General features: G+C 46.1%; 1 protein-coding gene across 1 annotated transcript; it reads left to right on the forward strand.

Moving 5' to 3' along the window:
- The first annotated feature begins 590 nt into the window (after positions 1-590).
- kcnv1 (potassium voltage-gated channel modifier subfamily V member 1) lies at positions 591-21,619 on the forward strand. The gene is made up of 2 exons (XM_078398475.1): positions 591-1,536; positions 21,111-21,619. Exons 1-2 carry the CDS (start codon positions 591-593, stop codon positions 21,617-21,619), a joined length of 1,455 nt encoding a protein of 484 aa, XP_078254601.1.
- The last annotated feature ends 494 nt before the right edge of the window (positions 21,620-22,113 follow it).

Raw genomic sequence — 22,113 nt, forward strand, 5'->3', positions numbered from 1 at the left:
TGAAGGGCCTGCGGGCGGGTTGATCGAACCTTGCGCTTCGGGGCGGTTGAAGCTGCTACGGCTGGAGCTCCCAAAAGCCGGTCGCCAGCCAGGGACCTGCGAACTCCCGATGTTGCGGTCTGCAGGGCCCACGGCCGAAGCCTCCGAGATGGTAAGTCCAGGCCCTGCGACCGGAGTCTTTGAGGTCGATCCCAGCTGGAGGCCGCCGACTCCACGGTGTTAGGCCGTAGCGCGAAGGGAGATACGACACGGTAAAGGTCGCATCTCCGTTGAGGAGGAGATTTGAAAAAAGGTTTCCCCCAACCCCCCCACCACCCCCCTACATACACAGAATTAAAAATAAAACAAAACGTACATTTAACAACGACAATGACAAAAAAACAACAATAAAAACGGAGAGACTGCCGGTGAGCCACAGCTGCAGAACACAGCCACGCCCCCTAATATAACCTAATATAACCTTATTAACATGTTCCACTGAAAATTTAGGAAGGTAAATTTCAGTGACTGCCTTCAAAAGTTACAAACGTACACAAACTAACTAAGATAATGAAATTTAATTTTCAGGTCTTTATCAATGAACATGTACCATGAAGTCCCCCAATTGTTCTTCTTGGTTTCTTGAGGAGAATGAGGATCACGTTTCTGTCTTCTCTCTGGAATCCAGTGTATTTTGCAGTGAAGTGCATTTGAATACAAACCCTTTAAACACCTTTATAATAAATGTCGGTGGCAGCAGATCCACTCTGCCACGTGAAATACTGTTGTCCTATCCTGAAACACGCTTGGGAAAACTGGCTGCATCCGAACAGGATTCGGTTCTGGATCTATGCGATGATGCCAACTTTGTAGACAATGAATATTTCTTTGATCGCAGTTCTCAGACATTCAAGTACATTATACATTATTATAAAACTGGAAAGCTGCACGTAAACGAAGAACTTTGTGCAATGTCATTTTTGCAAGAAATTGAATACTGGGGAATAGATGAACTTAACATTGACATTTGCTGCCGAGATAGATATTACAGACGGAAGGAAATTAATGAAACTTTAGACATAAAGTGTGATACAGAAGTGATTCAGAATGAAGAGGAAGACTTCTCTGGAGTGGTTTGTGAAAAACTAAGGCAAAAGCTATGGGTCATAATGGAAAAGCCCGATTCTTCAAAGCTAGCCAAAACATTTGGAATCCTTTCCGTAGGCTTTGTTCTCATTTCCATTGCAAATATGGCTCTCTATTCTCTTGAATACACTGTAATGGATCCCCCTTTGTTGAATGCAGTTGAGTATATTTGCATCACCTGGTTCACTGCGGAGTATCTACTAAGATTTATGTGCATAAAAAACAAGTGCAAGTTTGTTAAGAGTTTGGTGAACATCATTGACCTCATTGCTGTGGTCCCATTCTACGTCACAATGTCAGTGGAGCAACTTTATGGAAGTTCTACAGAACTGGAGAATGTTGGGAAAGTTGTGCAGATCCTGAGATTAACGAGATCACTACGCATGTTGAAACTTGGCAGACACTCGACAGGTAAGCTTACACATTCAATATATTCCATTTAGTACAAGATCGTTGCCATTAAATATCAGTTTAAAATGCCGAATTACAGTGGTGCAACTGGGAGAGCTGTGGCACACGGCACTAGAAATGCAGTTTCAATAATGGCCTCGTTAATGTTTGCACATTCTCCTTATGACTTCCTCCAGTTGCCCTTGCTTCATCGCAAAGACGTGTGGGATTGGAAGTCAATTGGCATCTGTGAAATTGCCCCTAATGCGTAGGGAATGGATGCAAAAGTGGGAGAGCATAGAACTAGTATGAATGGATGGTTCATAGATGCGATGGACTCGGTGGGCCGAAGGGCCAGTTTCCATACTGCATCTCTAAACTATAAAAGAAAAATCCAAGAAATGACTTTATGTAATAATGTTTTACAGCCATCAAAGTAATAATCATCATATCATATCATATCATATACATACAGCCGGAAACAGGCCTTTTCGGCCCTCCAAGTCCGTGCCGCCCAGTGATCCCCGTACATTAACACTATCCTACACCCACTAGGGACAATTTTTACATTTACCCAGCCAATTAACCTACATACCTGTACGTCTTTGGAGTGTGGGAGGAAACCGAAGATCTCGGAGTAAACCCACGCAGGTCACGGGGAGAACGTACAAACTCCTTACAGTGCAGCACCCGTAGTCAGGATTGAACCTGAGTCTCCGGCGCTGCATTCGCTGTAAAGCAGCAACTCTACCGCTGCGCCACCGTGCCGCCAATCATAGTATTCAACACTTCTGCCTGGCTTCAGTTTTCCATCTCCACAAGTTGGGTTCATACAAAACTCTACTCCCTGTTTCCCTTCGTACTCTATTACTTGCTAGCCCATTACTTGCTTGCCCATTGCCAAGATGGCGCGGTCCAGTCCAGTCGCCGTCGTGGTAGCTCTGCGGGAACTGTGTGTTTTAAACTGGTATGTTTACTTTAAAATTATCCCTAAGTGCTCTAGCGTGTGCTAGCACTTAGCATTAACCAATGTACGACCGGGAAACGCTCGTAAAATTAAACTCGAGCGCTACAGGAGCACTATTAAATAGAAAACTACTCACCGATATACCGATAGAGATCATCAATGGAGCTCACCGCGGCAGCAGCAGTGGGAGCGCAGGTCAGTGGGAAAGTCGGAAAAAACACCGAGGGAAGCGAGGGGGGATTCGGAACAGGCTGAGAACCCAAGCCTTACGTCCACCTCTGCCCAGGATACTTCTGGCCAACGTCCAGTCCCTGGAGAACATGCTGGATGACCTGAGGGCAAGGATCAGATTCCAGAGGGACATAAAGAACTGTAACATCCTTTGTCTGACTGAAACATGGCTGACCCCGCTGGTGCCTGACCAGGTGATCTGCCCATCCGAGTCCTTCACTGTTTTCCGGGCGGACAGAACGGAAGAATCCGGGAAATCCAAGGGCGGAGGAGTCTGCTTCTTGACCAATAATAACTGGTGTAATCCTGGGAATATTAAGACGCTTTCTCGTTCCTGCTCGCCGGACCTGGAACATCTAACTATCTTATGCCGACCATTCTACCTACCCCGGGAGTTCAGCTCGGTGATCATCACAGCCGTCTATATCCCACCACATGCGGACACCGATGTGGCACTGTCCACCCTACACGATGTGTTGTGTCAACACCAAAACAAGAACCCTGATGCGGCTGTGCTGGTGGCTGGAGACTTCAATAGGGGAAATCTCAAAAAGGTCATGCCCAACTTCTACCAACACATCACGTGTGTCACCAGGGGGAATAGAACTTTGGACCACTGCTACACGCCGTTCAGGAAAGGCTACAAGGCCGTTTCTCTCCCTCCTTTTGGGAAATCTGACCAAGCTGCCATTTTCCTGCTGCTGGAGTACAAACAACGGATAGTACGGGAAGCGACAGTGACGAGGGACATAAAGCGGTGGGCTGACCATTCAGAGGCCATGCTGCAGGATGCACTGAGCGAAGTCGACTGGAACATGTTCCAAGAAAGTTCCAGAGACGTAAATGAGTTTGCGGAAGCGGTTACGGACTTCATTGCCACAATAGCCGATACCATCATCCCCACGGTAAGGGTCAGTATCTTCCCTAACCAAAAACCCTGGGTGGACAGGTCTATTCGCGTGGCCTTGAATGCTCGCACCGCTGCTTACAACTCCGGCCTGGCATCCGGCAACATGGACCACTACAAGGGAGAGTCCTACCGACTGCGAAGGGCAGTGAAGGATGCAAAAAGGAGGTACCGGGACAAGATGGAGTCACAGATGGAGCAGCAGGACACCAGGCGCCTTTGGCAGGGGCTACGGACTATAACTAGCTACCGGTCCAGCACCCCTCAACCGGAAGTGCCGGCTCCTCCTTAGCTGATGACCTGAACTCTTTTTATGCACGGTTTGAGACGGGTAACACCACCAGCTCGCCGTCTAAAAACAGCACCGAAGGGGTGCTGGCTAGCGAGGCTGGAGGGGGATCCACCGCCGGGGATGTGCACACATTCTCGGTGTCAGAGCAAGAGGTGAGGTGGGCTCTGATGCGTGTGAACACGAGGAAAGCTGGAGGCCCAGATATCTGGGTGAGTACTAAAGTCTTGTGCTACTCAGCTTGCTCCAGTGCTCACCACAATATTCAACCTCTCCTTGGCAAAGTCCGTGGTCCCTGCATGCTTCAAAAGATCCATCATTGTACCGGTGCCAAAGAATGCCTCTCCAGCGTGTTTAAATGACTACCGACCGGTGGCCCTCACCTCGGTTGTCATGAAATGCTTTGAGAGGCTAATCAAGAAGCACATCTGTGCGATCCTTCCTCGCAACATGGACCCACTACAGTTCGCATACCGTCCGAACAGGTCCACGGATGATGCGGTCTCCCAGGTTCTGCACACCGCTCTCTCTCATCTGGACAGCCAGGGGGACTATGTGAGGATGCTGTTCATTGACTTTAGTTCAGCATTCAACACAATAGTCCCCAGCAGACTGGTTGAGAAGCTGCTGGAACTGGGGCTTAGCACCCCTCTGTGTGCCTGGGTCCTGGACTTTCTCACTGCCAGGCCCCAAGTGGTCAGGATGGGGGAACACACATCTAGCTCCCTCACCCTGAACATAGGATCCCCCCAGGGCTGCGTCCTTAGCCCCCTACTGTACTACCTGTACACACATGACTGTGGGGCCAGGTTCAACTCAAACTCCATCATCAAGTTTGCTGATGACACTGTGGTGGTGGGCCGGATCTCCAACAATGATGAGAAGGCCTACCGGGAGGAGGTGGCTGATCTGGCACTCTGGTGTCAGGACAATAGCCTCCTCTTGAATGTCACTAAAACAAAGGAGCTGATTGTGGACTTCAGAAGGGCTAAACATCCAAGGACGTACACGCCACTGGAGATAAATGGGTCTATTGTGGATAGGATGAGCAGTTTTAAATACTTGGGAGTCCGCATCGCAGAGGATCTGACGTGGGCAACGCACATTGCCGCACTGGTGGGTAAGGCAAAGCAGCGCCTTTACCACCTTAGACAACTGAGGAAATTCAGAGTGTCTCTGAGGATCCTTCATTGCTTCTACTCTGGGGCTGTAGAGAGCATCCTGTCCAGCAACATCACAGTCTGGTTTGGGAACAGCTCTGCCCAGGACAGGATGGCCCTGCAGAGAGTAGTGCGTTCGGCAGAACGCACCATGGGAACTACACTCGTCCCCCTGCAGGACCTATACATCAGGAGGTGCAGATCCAGAGCAAGCAAGATCATGAGGGACCCCTGCCACCCCAGTAACGGACTGTTCCAGATGCTACGGTCAGGCAAACGCCTCCGCTGTCACGCTGTGAAAACGGAGAGGATGAGACGGAGCTTCTTCCCACAGGCCATCAGGACTGTCAACTTTTATAACCCCAGAGACTACATTTTTGTCGACACTAATAGTAACTTATTAACTTTATTTATATGCTGTAACTGTAATTCTTTTTTGTGCACAACCCGCAGGCATTGCCACTTTCATTTCACTGCACATCGTGTATGTGTATGTGACAAATAAATTTGACTTGACTTGACTTGACTTGACTTTGCTCACCCACTCACTGATCACGTGCCTCAGAAGTAAAATTCATATCTTTATGTTCAAATCTCTATCCACATTTACCCCTCCTAATGTCATCGTGCTCTGTTATCAGCAGTGGCTTTCTCTACATCGTCACACACTTTGTACATCTTTGGTAAGTGGCTCTTCAGTTTTTACTGGGTTCCAGATTCTAACTTTAATTAAACCCTCTGCATCTCTTGAGGTGTGCACAAGAATTTGAGTAGGCCAGGCATGGATGTGGTAAATGATCTGATTAATTTACCTTGCTGTGCTCCTGGATACCACCGCCATTGTGCACACTCCATCATTTTATTTACCTTTGCCTCTTTCTGAAGTGTAAGGTGCTCTGGAAATTCTGGTACATTATCAGGGGAATTAAGCACAAAAGTAGAGATGCCTGTGCTCCCTATACATCGGACATCGGTGGGATCACATCATATCATGTACAGTATTCAATTATTTAAGGAAGGTTGCTGATGTGTAGGAAGCAGGTCAGAGGTTTACTAAACTAATAGTTGGAGTGGATGGGTTGTTTTATGAAAAGCTTAGGCTTGAATCAATAGACAATAGACAATGGGTGCAGGAGGAGGCCATTTGGCCCTTCGAGCCAGCACCGCCATTCATTGTGATCATGGTTGATCATTCTCAATCAGTACCCCGTTCCTGCCTTCTTCCCATACCACCTTGCTCCGCTATCCTTAAGAGCTCTATCTAGCTCTCTCTTGAATGTATTCAGAGAATTGGCCTCCACTGCCTTCTGAGGCAGAGAATTCCACAGAATCACAACTCTCTGACTGAAAAAGTTTTTCCTCATCTCAGTTCTAAACGGCCTACCCCTTATTCTTAAACTGTGGCCCCTTGTTCTGGACTCCCCCAACATTGGGAACATGTTTCCTGCCTCTAACATGTCCAACCCCTTAATAATCTTATACGTTTCGATAAGAATCAACTGGAGATTGGAAAAGAGACTTAAAACACATAAGATTCTGAGGGTTCCTGACGTGGGAAATGAGGAGGGAATGTTTCCTTTTGAGGAAGAATCTAGAAATATGTGTCCCTGTTTAAAAATAAAGGGGTTTACATAAGAAGTATTAAGCCTTTGAATTATTTCTCGAAGAGAGGTGGAACTGCACTCTGGCAATTTTAAAGGCAGAAGGAGGGAGGTTCTTGAATGACAAGGAGAGGTCAGGAGTGGACAAAAGATTAGCACGGACATGTGGAGATGCAGGTTTGAGGTTGTAATCAGATTAGCCAGGACTTTATGAAAGGACAGGGCAGGTTTGAGGGGCCTAATGGCCTCACTCTTGCTGCTAATTTAGATGCAGTGCGAGTGTAATCAGACTTCTGAACGCTCCTTTCATAATAGACAATAGACAATAGGTGCAGGAGGAGGCCATTCTGCCCTCCGAGCCAGCACCGCCATTCAATGTGATCATGGCTGATCATTCTCAATCAGTACCCCGTTCCTGCCTTCTCCCCATACCCCCTAACTCCGCTATCTCTCTCTTGAATGCATTCAGAGAATTGGCCTCCACTGCCTTCTGAGGCAGAGAATTCCACAGATTCACAACTCTCTGACTGAAAAAGTTTTCCCTCATCTCAGTTCTAAATGGCCTACCCCTTATTCTTAAACTGTGGCCCCTTGTTCTGGACTCCCCCAACATTGGGAACATGTTTCCTGCCTCTAACGTGTCCAACCCCTTAATAATCTTATACGTTTCGATAAGATCTCCTCTCATCCTTGGAGAAGCAGCATGGAAGCAAGCCCTTCGACCCACTGAGTCCACGCCGACCAACAATCGGTCATACACTAGTTGTATCCTCCACAATTGGGATGGTTTACAGAAGCCAATTAACCTTCAAACCTGCACGTCTTTGGAACATGGGTGCAATCCAGAGCACCTGGAGAAAACCCACACAGTCCCAGGGAGAACGTACAAACTCTGTACAGACAGCACCCGTAGTCAGGATCGAACCCGGGTTTCTTGCGCAATAAGACAGCAACTCTACCATTAAGCCACTGTACCGCCCTTGCCGTCTCGGATAGATTGCATGTGTGTTTGGAAGTTTTTTTAGGGTATGGTAGCCACCTTGTCCATGAGCACCATGTAACCTGCCTCATTTACATCAGGCTCTGCACAGTTCCATGTGGGTGGTCTCCTTTATATCACCCACTTTGCCTAAATATAGGGAAGCACTTCATAACCTCTTTATTATTGTCCATTCAAACCCCATGTGAGGGTTTGGAATGGATGGGATGGTAATAGTTATGCGTAGTTATACGGTAAAATCATAACGCAATCACAGTATCCTCAGTAACATTAATGTAATAGACAATAGGTGCAGGAGGAGGCCATTCGGCCCTTCGAGCCAGCACCGCCATTCAATGTGATCATGGCTGATAATTCTCAATCAGTACCCCGTTCCTGCCTTCTCCCCATACCCCCTCCACTATCCTTAAGAGCTCTATCCAGCTCTCTCTTGAATGCATTCAGAGAATTGGCCTCCACTGCCTTTAATTCTGAGGCTATGACCTCTAGTCCTAGACTCTCCCACTATTAAGGACTGACTTCCTTTTTTTTGTCTCTTGTACAGCAAAATTGTTCTTGCTGCATTACCTCAGCTGAGGTGTCACTGGGAATTTTGTAAGTCTCTCTTTGTGCAGGAAGGAACTGCAGATGCTGGTTTATACCGACGAGTGACACGAAGTACGGTAGTAACTCAGTGAGTCAGGCAGCATCTCTGGAGAAAAGGAAAAGGCAACACTTTGGGTCGGAACCCGGTCTGGAGAAGGGTTCCGACCCGGAACGTCACCTATTCCTAGGTCTCTCTTCAGACTGTGAGCCGCGGTTTAAACCACTTTTGGCACTGTTTCTCGTGTATGTTTGGCCAGCCTCACGAATGCTTCCAGGAGTTCCGACTGGGAGTGATGTTACATTTTCAAAGCACGTTTGGAGGGTAAAATATGATTTCAATGCAGCACTCTTCTCCATTTTGCTGTCAGTTGCATAATTATCTTTCATGGGTGTTGTCCTGTACTTCTCTCTGAAAGCTTCACAATGAAGAATAAAAATGGTTCTTTGCAAGCTGCTGCAAATAGATGCACGTCTACAGTTTTATCTGGGGTTTCAATACCCCAAGTCATCAGGTTCTTCAATTCTGTGAACTTTTCTCATTTGATTTCCTCCAGAGTTTCTCAATTGCAGGCCCCTTTAAATGGTGGATGCACTTAAAAGCCCTTGTCAAAGTGAGACATTCCAAACTCTTACCACCACAGTAATCAGAGGACAGTGCCTTTATTCTGCGCTACATAATTCCTTGTGCTTTCTGGGTCAAACTCATATCCTACACCACTGTTCACATCTACTCCAGTTACAACACCAATAACCTTGAAACAGTGCAGGCTGGTTTACCAATTGCAGTATAAGATTGTCAATGTGTGCTCCTAAGCAAAAGCATGGTTACACTGGCTGAGTATCAATGATATGAGCAAGCTGTATGTGTGTGTGTGTGTGTGACGTGCATTAAAATCAACACACCAGAGTATTTTGAGAGTCTTATGATTTAGATCTCTTTTTTCATGATTAAATCATCACATATATTTCATCAAAACTTTACAATAACAACCTAAATTATTAGTTTAGCTTGCTTAGGAAACTAACTGCAGATGCTGGTTTAAATCGAAGGTAGACACAAAATGCTGGAGTAACTAAGCGGGTCAGGCAGCATCTCAGGAGAGAAGGAATGGGTGACGTTTCGGGTCGAGACCCTTCTTCAGTTTGCTTATCATTTTTATTTACTGTTTATCATTTTTTAATTCCTAATAACAAGATAGTTGAAATAGTTCAGGCCAGAAGCATACAAACTGTCCATTAGCAATTGAGCTTTGGTGGAATAGTGAGAGGGAATTTAGTTCAGTTTTTTATACATTGTGGAACAGGCCTTTTGGCTCACAATGTCTGCACTGACCAGCGTCCCCAATACACTAGCTTTATCCTGCACACGAGGGACAATTTACAATTTTTACCAAAGATAATATAAACTTACAAACCTGTACATCTTTGGAGTGTGGGAGGAAACCAGAGCACCTGGAGAAAACCCACGCGATCATAGGGAGAACGTACAAACTCCACACAGACAGCACCCACGGTCGGGATCGAACCCGGGTCTCTGGCGCTGTAAGGCAGCAACTCTACTGCTGCACAGCCCCTTATTTTTGACACAATGTCAAAGTGTTTGACATAAGATATTTCTCCTGCATTAATTCCACATAATTTTAATTCCCACAAACTGCACCAATATGATCGATCGAAGATGTTTTGCCAAGATAATAAAATAATGTTTGGTACTCCTGAAAGCCACATTTCTTTCATCTGTCCTAGAGACAGATTGATAATGAACATGTGCAGTAGGCAGAATCAATTCTCATTTGCCTTGCAGGTTTGATCGATTTTAATTATGTTATTTTATGCATACATTTTTAAAATGAAACCTAATGCAAGTGATTCAATGTAGCTGTGTTTGGCATGAAGCTTTATTTACTTTCATGCTGACCCTAGCCCTACACGGAGGCATTCGTGGCCTTTGCCACGTATGGAGGTTGTGATCTACAAATCTAGCTGATTATCACATTGCGTCTAGCACTCTCATACATAAATATGATAGACACAAAATGCTGAAGTAACTGGGCGGGACAGGCATGCTCTCTAGAGAGAAGGAATGGGTGATGTTTCGGGTCGGGACCCTTCTTCAGACTGAGAATCAAGGGAGAGGGTCTCCCCTTCCTTCTGGTTTAGTTTAGAGATACAGCGTGGAAACAGGCCCACCGGGTCCGCGCCGACTAGCGATCCCCACACATTAACACTATCGTACATCCACCAGGGACAATAATTTTACATTTACCAAGCCAATTAACCTACAAAACTATACGTCTTTGGAGTGTGGGAGGAAAACCACGCAGGTCACGGGGAGAACGTACAAACTCCGTACAGACAGCATCCATAGTCGGGATCGAACCCGGGTCTCCGGCGCTGCATTCGCTGTAAGGCTGCAACTCTACCGCTGCGCCACCGTGACCGCCCTCTCCAGAAATGCTGCCTGTACCGCTGAATTACTCCAACATTTTGTGTCTATCTTCGGTGTAAACCAGCATCTGCAGTTCCTTCCAACTTAAATATCATACATTCTTTGAAAGTGCTGTACCTTAATTAAACGAACACAAGCAAGACAGGTTCATAAGTAGCAATTAGCTTCTTGTTCCTGCAGTAACAGTACACATCGTTCAGCTGTAAGATAGGCTCAATTCAGTTTCCTTATAATAGGAATAAATATGGAAATTAATATGAAATCTTTTCCCAAATATGATGCTTTTTTTGTCGATGTATTCTTGTTTCTGGGCGTGTTGATGGACAAGTGGGGGTTCGGCTTCCCAATCTGATGCAAGGTCTGCCAAGAAAGAAAATGCTGGAAACACTCATCAGGTCAGGCAGCATCTGTGGAAAGAGAAAGAGTGAATAGACAATAGACAATAGACAATAGGTGCAGGAGTAGGCCATTCAGCCCTTCAAGCCAACACCGCCATTCAATGCGATCATGGCTGATCACTCTCAATCAGTACCCCGTTCCTGCCTTCTCCTCATACCCCCTCACTCCGCTATCCTTAAGAGCTCTATCCAGCTCTCTCTTGAAAGCATCCAACGAACTGGCCTCCACTGCCTTCTGAGGCAGAGAATTCCACACCTTCACCACTCTCTGACTGAAAAAGTTCTTCCTCATCTCCGTTCTAAATGGCCTACCCCTTATTTTTAAACTGTGGCCCCTTGTTCTGGACTCCCCCAACATTGGGAACATGTTTCCTGCCTCTAATGTGTCCAATCCCCTAATTATCTTATATGTTTCAATAAGATCCCCCCTCATCCTTCTAAATTCCAGTGTATACAAGCCTAATTGCTCCAGCCTTTCAACATACGACAGTCCCGCCATTCCGGGAATTAACCTAGTGAACCTACGCTGCACGCCCTCAATAGCAAGAATATCCTTCCTCAAATTTGGAGACCAAAACTGCACACAGTACTACAGGTGCGGTCTCACCAGGGCCCGGTACAACTGTAGAAGGACCTCTTTGCTCCTATACTCAACTCCTCTTGTTACGAAGGCCAACATTCCATTGGCTTTCTTCACTGCCTGCTGTACCTGCATGCTTCCTTTCAGTGACTGATGCACTAGGACACCCAGATCTCGTTGAACATCCCCTCTTCCTAACTTGACACCATTCAGATAATAATCTGCCTTTCTATTCTTACTTCCAAAGTGAATAACCTCACACTTATCTACATTAAACTGCATCTGCCATGTATCCGCCCACTCACACAACCTGTCCAAGTCACCCTGCAGCCTTATTGCATCTTCCTCACAATTCACACTACCCCTCAGCTTAGTATCATCTGCAAATTTGCTAATGGTACTTTTAATCCCTTCATCTAAGTCATTGATGTATATCGTAAATAGCTGGGGTCCCAGCACCGAACCTTGCGGTACCCCACTGGTCACTGCCTGCCATTCCGAAAGGGACCCATTTATCCCCACTCTTTGCTTTCTGTCTGTCAACCAATTTTCTATCCATGTCAGTACCCTACCCCCAATACCATGTGCTCTAATTTTGCCCACTAATCTCCTATGTGGGATCTTGTTGAAGGCTTTCTGAAAGTCGAGGTACACCACATCCACTGACTCTCCCCTGTCAATTTTCCTAGTTACATCCTCAAAAAATTCCAGTAGATTTGTCAAGCATGATTTCCCCTTCGTAAATCCATGCTGACTCGGAATGATCCTGTTACTGCTATCCAAATGCTCAGCAATTTCGTCTTTTATAATTGACTCCAGCATCTTCCCCACCACTGATGTCAGACTAACTGGTCTATAATTACCCGTTTTCTCTCTCCCTCCTTTCTTAAAAAGTGGGATAACATTTGCTATCCTCCAATCCCCAGGAACTGATCCTGAATCTATAGAATATTGAAAAATGATCTCCAATGCTTCCACTATTTCTAGAGCCACCTCCTTAAGTACCCTGGGATGCAGACCATCAGGCCCTGGGAATTTATCAGCCTTCAGTCCCATCAGTCTACCCAAAACCATTTCCTGCCTAATGTGGATTTCCTTCAGTTCCTCCATCACCCTAGGTTCTCCGGCCCCTAGAACATTTGGGAGATTGTGTGTATCTTCCTCAGTGAAGACAGATCCAAAGTAACGGTTTAACTCGTCTGCCATTTCTTTGTTCCCCATAATAAATTCCCTTGCTTCTGTCTTCAAGGGACCTACATTTGCCTTGACTATTTTTTTCCTCTTCACGTACCTAAAAAAACTTTTGCTATCCTCCTTTATATTATTGGCTAGTTTACCCTCGTACCTCATCTTTTCTCCCCGTATTGCCTTTTTAGTTAACTTTTGTTGCTCTTTAAAAGAGTCCCAATCCTCTGTCTTCCCACTCTTCTTTGCTATGTTATACTTCCTCTCCTTAATTTTTATGCTGTCCTTGACTTCCCTTGTCAGCCACAGGTGTCTCTTACTCCCCTTAGAGTTTTTCCGCCTCTTTGGGATAAATTGATCCTGCAACCTCTGCATTATTCCCAGGAACACCTGCCATTGCTGTTCTACCGTCTTCCCTGCTAGGGCCTCCTTCCAGTCAATTTTGGCCAGCTCCTGCCTCATGCCTCTGTAATCCCCTTTGCTATACTGTAATACTGACACTTCCGATTTTCCCTTCTGCCTTTCCATTTGCAGAGTAAAACTTATCATGTTGTGATCACTGCCTCCTAATGGCTCTTTTACCTCTAGTCCCCTTATCAGATCAGGATCATTACACAATACTAAATCCAGAATTGCCTTCTCCCTGGTAGGCTCCAGTACAAGCTGTTCTAAGAATCCATCTCGAAGGCACTCTACAAACTCTCTTTCCTGGGGTCCATTTCCAACCTGATTTTCCCAGTCTACCTGCATGTTGAAATCTCCCATAACCACCGTAGCATTACATTTGTGACACGCCAATTTTATGTCTGAAGAAGGGTCTCGACCCGAAACGTCACCCATTCCTTCTCTCCCGAGATGCTGCCTGACCTGCTGAGTTACTCCAGCATTTTGTGAATAAATCAATTTGTACCAGCATCTGCAGTTATTTTCTTATCTCCTGATTCAACTTGCACCCTATGTCGAGGCTACTGTTTAGGGGCCTATAGATAACTTCCATTAGGGTCTTTTTACCCTTACAATTCCTCATTTCTATCCATACTGATTCAACATCTCCTGATTCTATGTCACCCCTTGCAAGGGAATGAATATCATTCCTTACCAGCAGAGCAACCCCACCCCCTCTCCTCCCCCTCTCCCTCCTCAGGTCTGGGATTCATTCTCAGAACTGGTGAAGAGAAAACAAATTGGAGCCAGCGAAGACTTGGGTCGAACAAAGGGAAGGCTTGGGTCGAACAAAGGGAAGGCTTGGGTCGAACAAAGGGAGTGTAGGAGCCATTTATGCTTAATTCAGTTATTGTCTTTGTGTTATGGCTATGTTTTAATATTTCTAGTTGATGTCTTTTTTGCCTGCTTGTGGGTGTGACTTAATGCGTGATGGGGAGTGTCTAGATGGGAGGAGGCTTGTGTGTCGACAGAGGTTGTGGGTCAGTTTAGACTCGGAGGATGGTGAGCATACAGTTCTTTACCATGCGCTCGCACCAGCTATATTTGTAAGAACCATACGGTAATAACTGCAAGATTTCTAAGATATGTTTGAAGAAGAAACAGTCGATAAAGTACGGAAAGTGATGAATTACTCGTTGATTTGTGTTACTTTAATAAAACCAATTAATGAAGTCAAGTCAAGACAAGTCAATTTTATTTGTATAGCACATTTAAAAACAACCCACGTTGACCAAAGTGCTGTACATCTGATTAGGTACTGAGGAAAAAATGGAATATACAGTAGCACACAAACATAACAGCACATACAAAACAGTCCTCAATGAGCCTCAAACGAAAGAAAGAAAGGACGTTTGTCATATCAGGGTGCGACGTGTGCGTAAGCTATAACTACATGTCATCCCCGAGAAGTAATGGCTATCGAAGTGGGATTTCGATGATGGTATAGAACCTGAGGGAGTATCCCTGATTGTGTGAGCCCAAATTAGTAAACGCAAATAATTATACTGAAGCTAGAAAATGTGTGTTTATATCAAGTAAAATAACATGTCAAGTGAGCTTCATGCAAGAAGCTGCATTATCACACTGCAAATATACTTAGCTGTTCACTTTGAAGGTTCAGTTTTTTTATATTTTTTCATCTGAATAGACCCATCTCATGCACGCCAGGGATGAAAACATAATTGGCCAATGTATTGATCTGTCGGGAAATCATACACCGATCAGCCAAAACATTATGACCACTGGCAGGCGAAGTGAATAACATTGATTATCTTGTTTCAATGGCACCTGTCAAGGGGTGGGATATATTAGGCAGCAAGTGAACAGTCAGTTCTTGAAGTTGATGAGTTGGATGCAGGAGAAATGGGCAGGAGTAAAGACCTGAGCAACTTTGACAAGGGCCAAATTGTTATGGCCAGATGACTGGGTCAGAGCATCTCTGAAACTGGGTCAGAGCATCTCCTCCCTTGCTCCACTGAGTTCCATGTGTGGCAAGAGACACAACTAATAGGATAATTAGTCAATAGGAACTGCAGGTGCTGGTTTAAACCGAAGATAGACACAAGAAGCTGGAGTAACTCAGCGGGTCAGACAGCATCTCTGGAGAAAAGGAATAGGTGACGTTTCAGGTCGAGACATCGTTTTCCTTTCCCCTGAACCTCAGTCTGAAGAAGGTTTTCCGCCCGAAACGTCACCTATTTGTTTTCTCCAGAGATGCTTCTGACCCGCTGAGATACTCCAGCTTTTTGTGTCTAACAGGATAATTGAACGCATCGGCCAAGTACACAGACGATCCGAATAATAGCCGTGATATGACAGGTTTTTAAGACATTTGAGGATAATTTGTTGGATTACATTTTGGGAGGAAATATTTTGCTTGATTTTCACAGCTGCTAAATCACAGTGATGATCTGCTGTCCGCTGGTGCTTTGGATCCATTTTGAATTAAAATGGTTTTCTAAAACTGTAGGGTGGCACTGTGACGCAGTGGTAGAGTTGCTGCCTTACAGCGCTTGCAACACCATTGACCCGGGTTCGATCCCAACTGTGGGTGCTGTCTGTACGGAGTTTGTACGTTCTCCCCGTGACCGCCTGGGTTTTCTCCGAGCTCTTCCGTTTCCTCCCACACTCCAAAGATGGACAGGTTTGTAGATTAATTGGCTTGGTATAAGTGTAAATGGTCCCGAGTGTGTGTAGGATAGTGTTAATGTGCGGGGATCACTGGTCGATGTGGGCCGAAGGGCCTGTTTCCACGCTGTATCTCTAAACTAAACTAAATTAAAAGTTACAGTAAACATCATACTCAATTTAAAATATACTCAAAATGCTGGAGTAACTCAGCAGGTCAGGCAGCATCTCCAGAGAAAATGAATATGCGATGTTTCAGGTCGAGACCTCCTTCAGGTTTGTAGAAGGGTGTTTACCTGAAACATTACCAATTCCCTTTCTCCAGAGATGCTGCCTGACCCGTTGAGTTATTCCAGAATTCTATGTCTGTCTTCGGACACACTCATACACACTCATACTTAAGTTAGTTTTCCTTTTTAGAAATAAACATTGCGCTTCACCCAAAACAGTATTATGCATTCAAATGTATACTCATAAACCGAGGGACTCCTGTTATCTTTACTGTGCTGGCAATGGCACAATCCTTCCTGTTTTAACACGTGAAATCCTTGTTCGGTTCAGTGAGATTCATGTTGTTCCCAAAACATAGGTGCAAATGAGTGACTGCGAGAGATGTACAATGATACTTTTTGCCACGCGTATCTACAGTGAAATTCTTTGTTTTGCATACAATCTGGGAAAATCAGATTATAGATAATCACAATCACTGGACTTTGCTAAAATGGCGGCGCTGCCCTAGCAGCTGCGGCTACACCTGCGGTCCATTTGTCTTTGTGTTTTTGTTGTTTTTTTGTCTTAATTGTAGATGTGATGTTGTGTTTTTGTGTTTGTGTACTATGTGTGTATGTGGGGGGGAGGGGGGAACTGTAACATTGTAAATGTGTGTCCCTTCCGAACGGAGACCCGACCTATGTTTTCTGGGTGTTGTCTCCGTTCCTGCTGCGGCCTACCATCGGCCCAACTCCTGGAGCTGGCGGCCTCCAGGGCTCTGGTTCGCAGTGCCCGCGGATCGGACTTACCATCACCGGAGCCGGCCGTCTTCGGAGGCTGCGGGACCGGCTGCGACTCGCCTTAGGCTCAGGCCGTGTGGATGCCGACATCGGGAGCTCCGGCAGCGGCAGCGGGTTCGCCCGCCCCGGATCGCGGGGCTTGGGTCGAGGACATTTCACCGTCCGGCGCGGCATAAAATAGGCCACGGGATATTTCTCTGCTGGGCGGGGGCTTCAATGTCGGGAGCCACGACCGCCCCGACGTGCAGCAACAGCGGCAGCAGCAGCGTGTTCGCCCGCCCCAGATCGGACTTATCATCAGCGGAGCCGGCCGTCTTCGGAGGCTGCGGGAGCGGCTGCGACTCGCCTTGGGTTTGGCCCGCTGCGGACCGTCCGGCGCGGCCTGCAACCACAACAACCTGACTGCGGGAGAGGACAGCGGGAGAAGGGAAAGACATTGTGGCCTTCCATCACAGTGAGGAGAGAGAGGACTGGAGGAGACTCACTGTGATGGATGTTTCTTTGATGGATGTTTCTTTTTTTGTGTGTTTTTGGGGTTGGGTAATTTGAATGCCTATTTAATGCTTTTATTGTTGGACTGTGTTTGGGGGTTTTTGGGGTTGTGTAATTTGAATGCCTATTTAATGCTTTTATTGTTGGACTGTGGGTGACTGAATTTCGTCCAATATTGGATGACAAATAAAGCTATCTTGAATCTTGAATCTTGAATCATAGAATAGTACAAAAGTGCCACGGTTGTAATGTAAGGACTTCACCGAGGCAGTACACAAAGTACCAACCTGTGCAAGTTTCACAGTTCTTAATAGTACAGTCTCTTATCTGGGCCTTCAGTGCCCATTGTCCTGGCAGCCGCACTGGGTCAGTGTTGCAAGGGTTGGACTGGCCGGTGTCCACCACCACTGCTCTGTGCGGAGTCAGGGGGTGTGGGGAGAAGGCAGGAAGGGGGTACTGATTGAGAATGATCAGCCATGATCACATTGAATGGTGGTGCTGGCTCGAAGGGCTGAATGGCCTACTCCTGCACCTATTGTCTATGCTGCTGCAGGCCATGTCTGATCCACTCGCTGGGCCTCAGTGGAGCCTCCAGTGCCCGGTCCAAGTGATGGCCCGGCAACTGCGAGGCTTCCAGCGACCCACTTCACCAACACCTCGACCCGCTGTGTCCTCACCTCCCGCATCACCGCTCGGCCTCCATGTTCCGAGCACCTCCCACAGCTGACCTCCGAACCCCCAGGGCACCTCCAAGAGCACGAGAGGTGGACCCACGGCCGATCATCTCCTCCGCCCGCTGCCATCTTGAAATCAGGCCTTTGTCCTGCGTCCACTGCCGCCATCGTGGCCGCCTCCCTCCACCCTCCTCACTGGTTCCCGGTCTTCGGGGTCGAGCAGCAGATTTCGGGGTCGAGCAGTAGATGAAGGTTCGGACAAGGCTCCCACTCCGGGCGTGTTCCCAGTTCCACGGCGGGGTGAGCCATGGAAGTCTGAAGGGAAATCTGTTGTAAAATCGTGGGAGGAAAAAATTGCCATCAAGTCATAAAGTCACACAGGGCTGTGTGCTCAGTCCTCTCCTGTACTCCCTGTTCACGCACGGCTGTACTGCTAAGCACAGCTCAAACATCATCCTAAAGTTTGCTGACGACACGACCATCTTGGGTCTCATCACAGACAACAATGAGACGGCCTACAGAGAGGAGGCAAAGGCACTAAACAGCTGGTGCCAGGAAAATAACCTCTCTCTCAATGTCAGCAAAACTAAAGAGATGATGGTGGACTACAGGAGACAGCAGGGGAGTGGACACCTCCCCATCCACATCGGTGATGCTGAGGTTGAAAGGGTCAGCAGCTTTAAGTTCCTCGGTGTGCACATCACTGAGGACCTTTCCTGGACACTGCACACGGACACAATAACAAAGAAGGCCCACCAGCGGCTCTTTTTCCTGAGAAGACTGTGGAAGTTTGGCATGAACGCCAGCATCCTCACAAACTTCTACAGATGCACCATCGAGAGCCTGCTGACGGGCTGCATTACAGTCTGGTACGGGAACTGTTCTGCCCACAGCCACAAATCACTACAGAGAGTGGTGAAGACGGCACAGCACATCACTGGCAACTGTCTCCCGGCCATTCAGGACATTCTCTACCGGCGGTGCCTGCGGAAGGCACGCAGCATCATCAAGGACCACAGCCACCCAGCACGCAGGCTGTTCTCCTTGTTACCGTCAGGCAGACGATACAGGAGTATGGCTGCGCGTACCACCAGACTTAACAACAGTTTCTACCATCAGGCCATCAGGCTTCTGAACTCACAAACACATTTCACATCATATATGGTGATTATTTTAATATTGTCTTTTTACCTTACTAATGTCATTTTTATCTTATTTATCCTTGGAATATTACTGCTGAGGTGACCCGTTGTCTTGTCAAATACATTTCATTGTACCGTTGATCCTGTGCCAAACTACATATGACAAATAAAATTAAAATAATTTTTTTTTAAATCAAAATGTATTATTTCAGCACCTTCAGGTAAAAAGTGTATCGAAATCTTTGATAAAAATTTCTCCCAAAATGAAGCTATCTCACAATCCACAGAGTGGATTATTCCTTTTGCTTTCCAACATCCTTAAATTCTATTTTAGAATTACTATTCGAATGTAAAAATATGCATAGATTGTCACCTAAAGTATTACAGTTTTTTATTACAATTGGAATTTGTCTAATCCTAAATAAATTCATCTTTATATATTATCCTAAATATTACCAATTCCACCCACCAAAATCTCAAACACATTTCCACCAGATAGAAAGAAGTTTTCTACAATTCATCAAACTCACAGAGAACTTAAGGGCCTGTCCCACTTTAGGTGATTTTAAGGCGACTGCCGGTGACTTGGCTGTCGCCAACAGTTCGCCGGGGTGTCGCGGGCATGATCGTGAGGAGTCTTCCAAGAATCGTAGTGGATCTCGGCGCGTCGCTGAGAAATCATCCGGTATGAAATCTCTCAGCAACAGCTGGCTTGTTGCCAGGTATCGTTGCTTATTGCAGGCGCTGTCGCATGCCGTCCCCAGGTTTGCTAGGTTCTCTTAGATGCATTTAGAAGCACATAATATTAAAATAAGTAAAGTCATTTCAAAATACCATAAAATGCTTGTGTTTAACCAATTTATTTACCGTCAGGACATTTGACAGGTAGATTGGAGGCGGCAGTTTGACGGTCAGGTAAGCGTGGGAATTTTTGCGATGTTTTTGGCCTCAGCCATTACATTTAAAGTGGGCTCCCAACCCAGATATGCAACCCAGAAACCAGATATGCATCTCCCTTACATTTTCAAAGAATGCCCACACACTTTTCACAAAAATCCACTAAACCACTTTTAAATTTTATTTTTTTAATACTGCTATTAGTAAACTGGAAGTAAATCCAGTTTATTCCTTGTTACAGTGAAGCTTGGTTTTTAAGTAACCCATACAAGGTGTTATAGTTCAAAACTCTCAAGTACTTACCGACTTGTCAGTGATTTCAGCGAAAATCAGGACGCCGGAGAAGCATTGACAGCGTGGGAATTTCGCGATGTTTCCGAAGACGCTGTAATCTCGACCTGACTCGGCATTGTCGTGGTCATTGTCGTCGGGTAAAAGAAAAGTTTGGCAATCTGCTACGACTTTGACAGTCGCCGGCAGTCGCCTAAAAAATTGCCTAAGTAATGTTGAAACTTTGTTTAGCTTTTTAGTTTAGTTTTGTTTAGAGATACAGCGCGGAATCAGGCCCTACCGGCCCACCTGGTCTGCACAGACCAGCGATCCCCACACATCAACACCATCCTACACCCACTAGGGACAACGTTTACATTTATACCAAGCCAATTAACCTACATTCCTGTATGTCTTTGGAGAGTGGGAGGAAACCGAAGATCTTGGAGAAAACCCACGCAGGTCACGGGGAGAACGTACAAACTCCATACAGACAGCACCCTTAGTCGGGATGGAACCTGGGTCTCCGGCGCTGCATTCGCTGTAAGGCAGCAACTCTACCGCTGCGCCACCGTGTGCCCTACAAAATTAGACATGTGGTGTAACGCTGATTGAACCAATTTAATTAGCTGTCATAATGTATGGAATTCTTGATCATTACTGACATATTAACTTTCATTTTACAGGTCTGAAATCGCTCGGAATGACCATCGCACTGTGCTATGAAGAGATTGGCCTCCTCCTGCTCTTTCTCTCTGTGGGTATCTCCATCTTCTCCACAGTGGAGTATGCCGTGGAGCACACGGTCCCAGGCACAATGTTCTCCAGCGTTCCTTGTGCCTGGTGGTGGGCAACAACATCCATGACTACCGTGGGCTACGGGGATATCCGCCCGGAAACCACAATCGGACAGATAATTGCCTTTCTGTGCATTTTGACTGGCATTCTGGTCTTGTCGCTACCCATCGCTATTATCAACGACAGGTTCTCCACCTGCTACTTCACCTTGAAGATGAAGGATGCAGCCCTTCGACACCACGATGCTCTGAAGAGGCTCACCAAGAACACAGCATTCGACTCGGTGGTCAACGTTAATTTGCGAGATATTTATGCTCGCAGCATTATGGAGATGTTGCGGATCAAGAACAGAGAGAGAGCCAGTACCAGAAGCAGTGCCGCCGATGACATATGGTGACATTCCTGGGTGTGCTTTCTAGTGTTCATTAATCTAGTGCATGTCCAGAGCTAGTTACTTATTAAAATCTACAGTGTGTCAAAACTGCGTGCAGTTGCTCAGTACACTGATTTTAAAAAGAAACATTGCATTCATACTTTTGGTTATTCTTCTTTTCGTTCCAAGTCCCAGTACAAATAAAAATGCCCAGGAGGTGTAATTCTCAATACTGGCACGTGTAATGATATCTCAGTGATAGAAAACAGCTAGCTCACATTCACAAGATGCTAGATTCTAACAGTGGAGTGGAAATAGTTTCTGCTATTCACAAGATCAGTATTTTGCAGGCCAGCATATCTGATAATGAATATTTGGGGAAATGGCAGTGCCCTTCAAATTTACCCCATCCATATTTTAACCTTTGACAATGTTCAAGCTTGAAGCTTATGGGTGTTTAACTGAGAATGAGCATGAACTGCCATGACATGACTGTCCATTGAATTGAATGGATCCAA

Source organism: Rhinoraja longicauda, chromosome 4 (genome assembly GCF_053455715.1).
Source record: "Rhinoraja longicauda isolate Sanriku21f chromosome 4, sRhiLon1.1, whole genome shotgun sequence".
Taxonomy (NCBI): domain Eukaryota; kingdom Metazoa; phylum Chordata; class Chondrichthyes; order Rajiformes; family Arhynchobatidae; genus Rhinoraja; species Rhinoraja longicauda.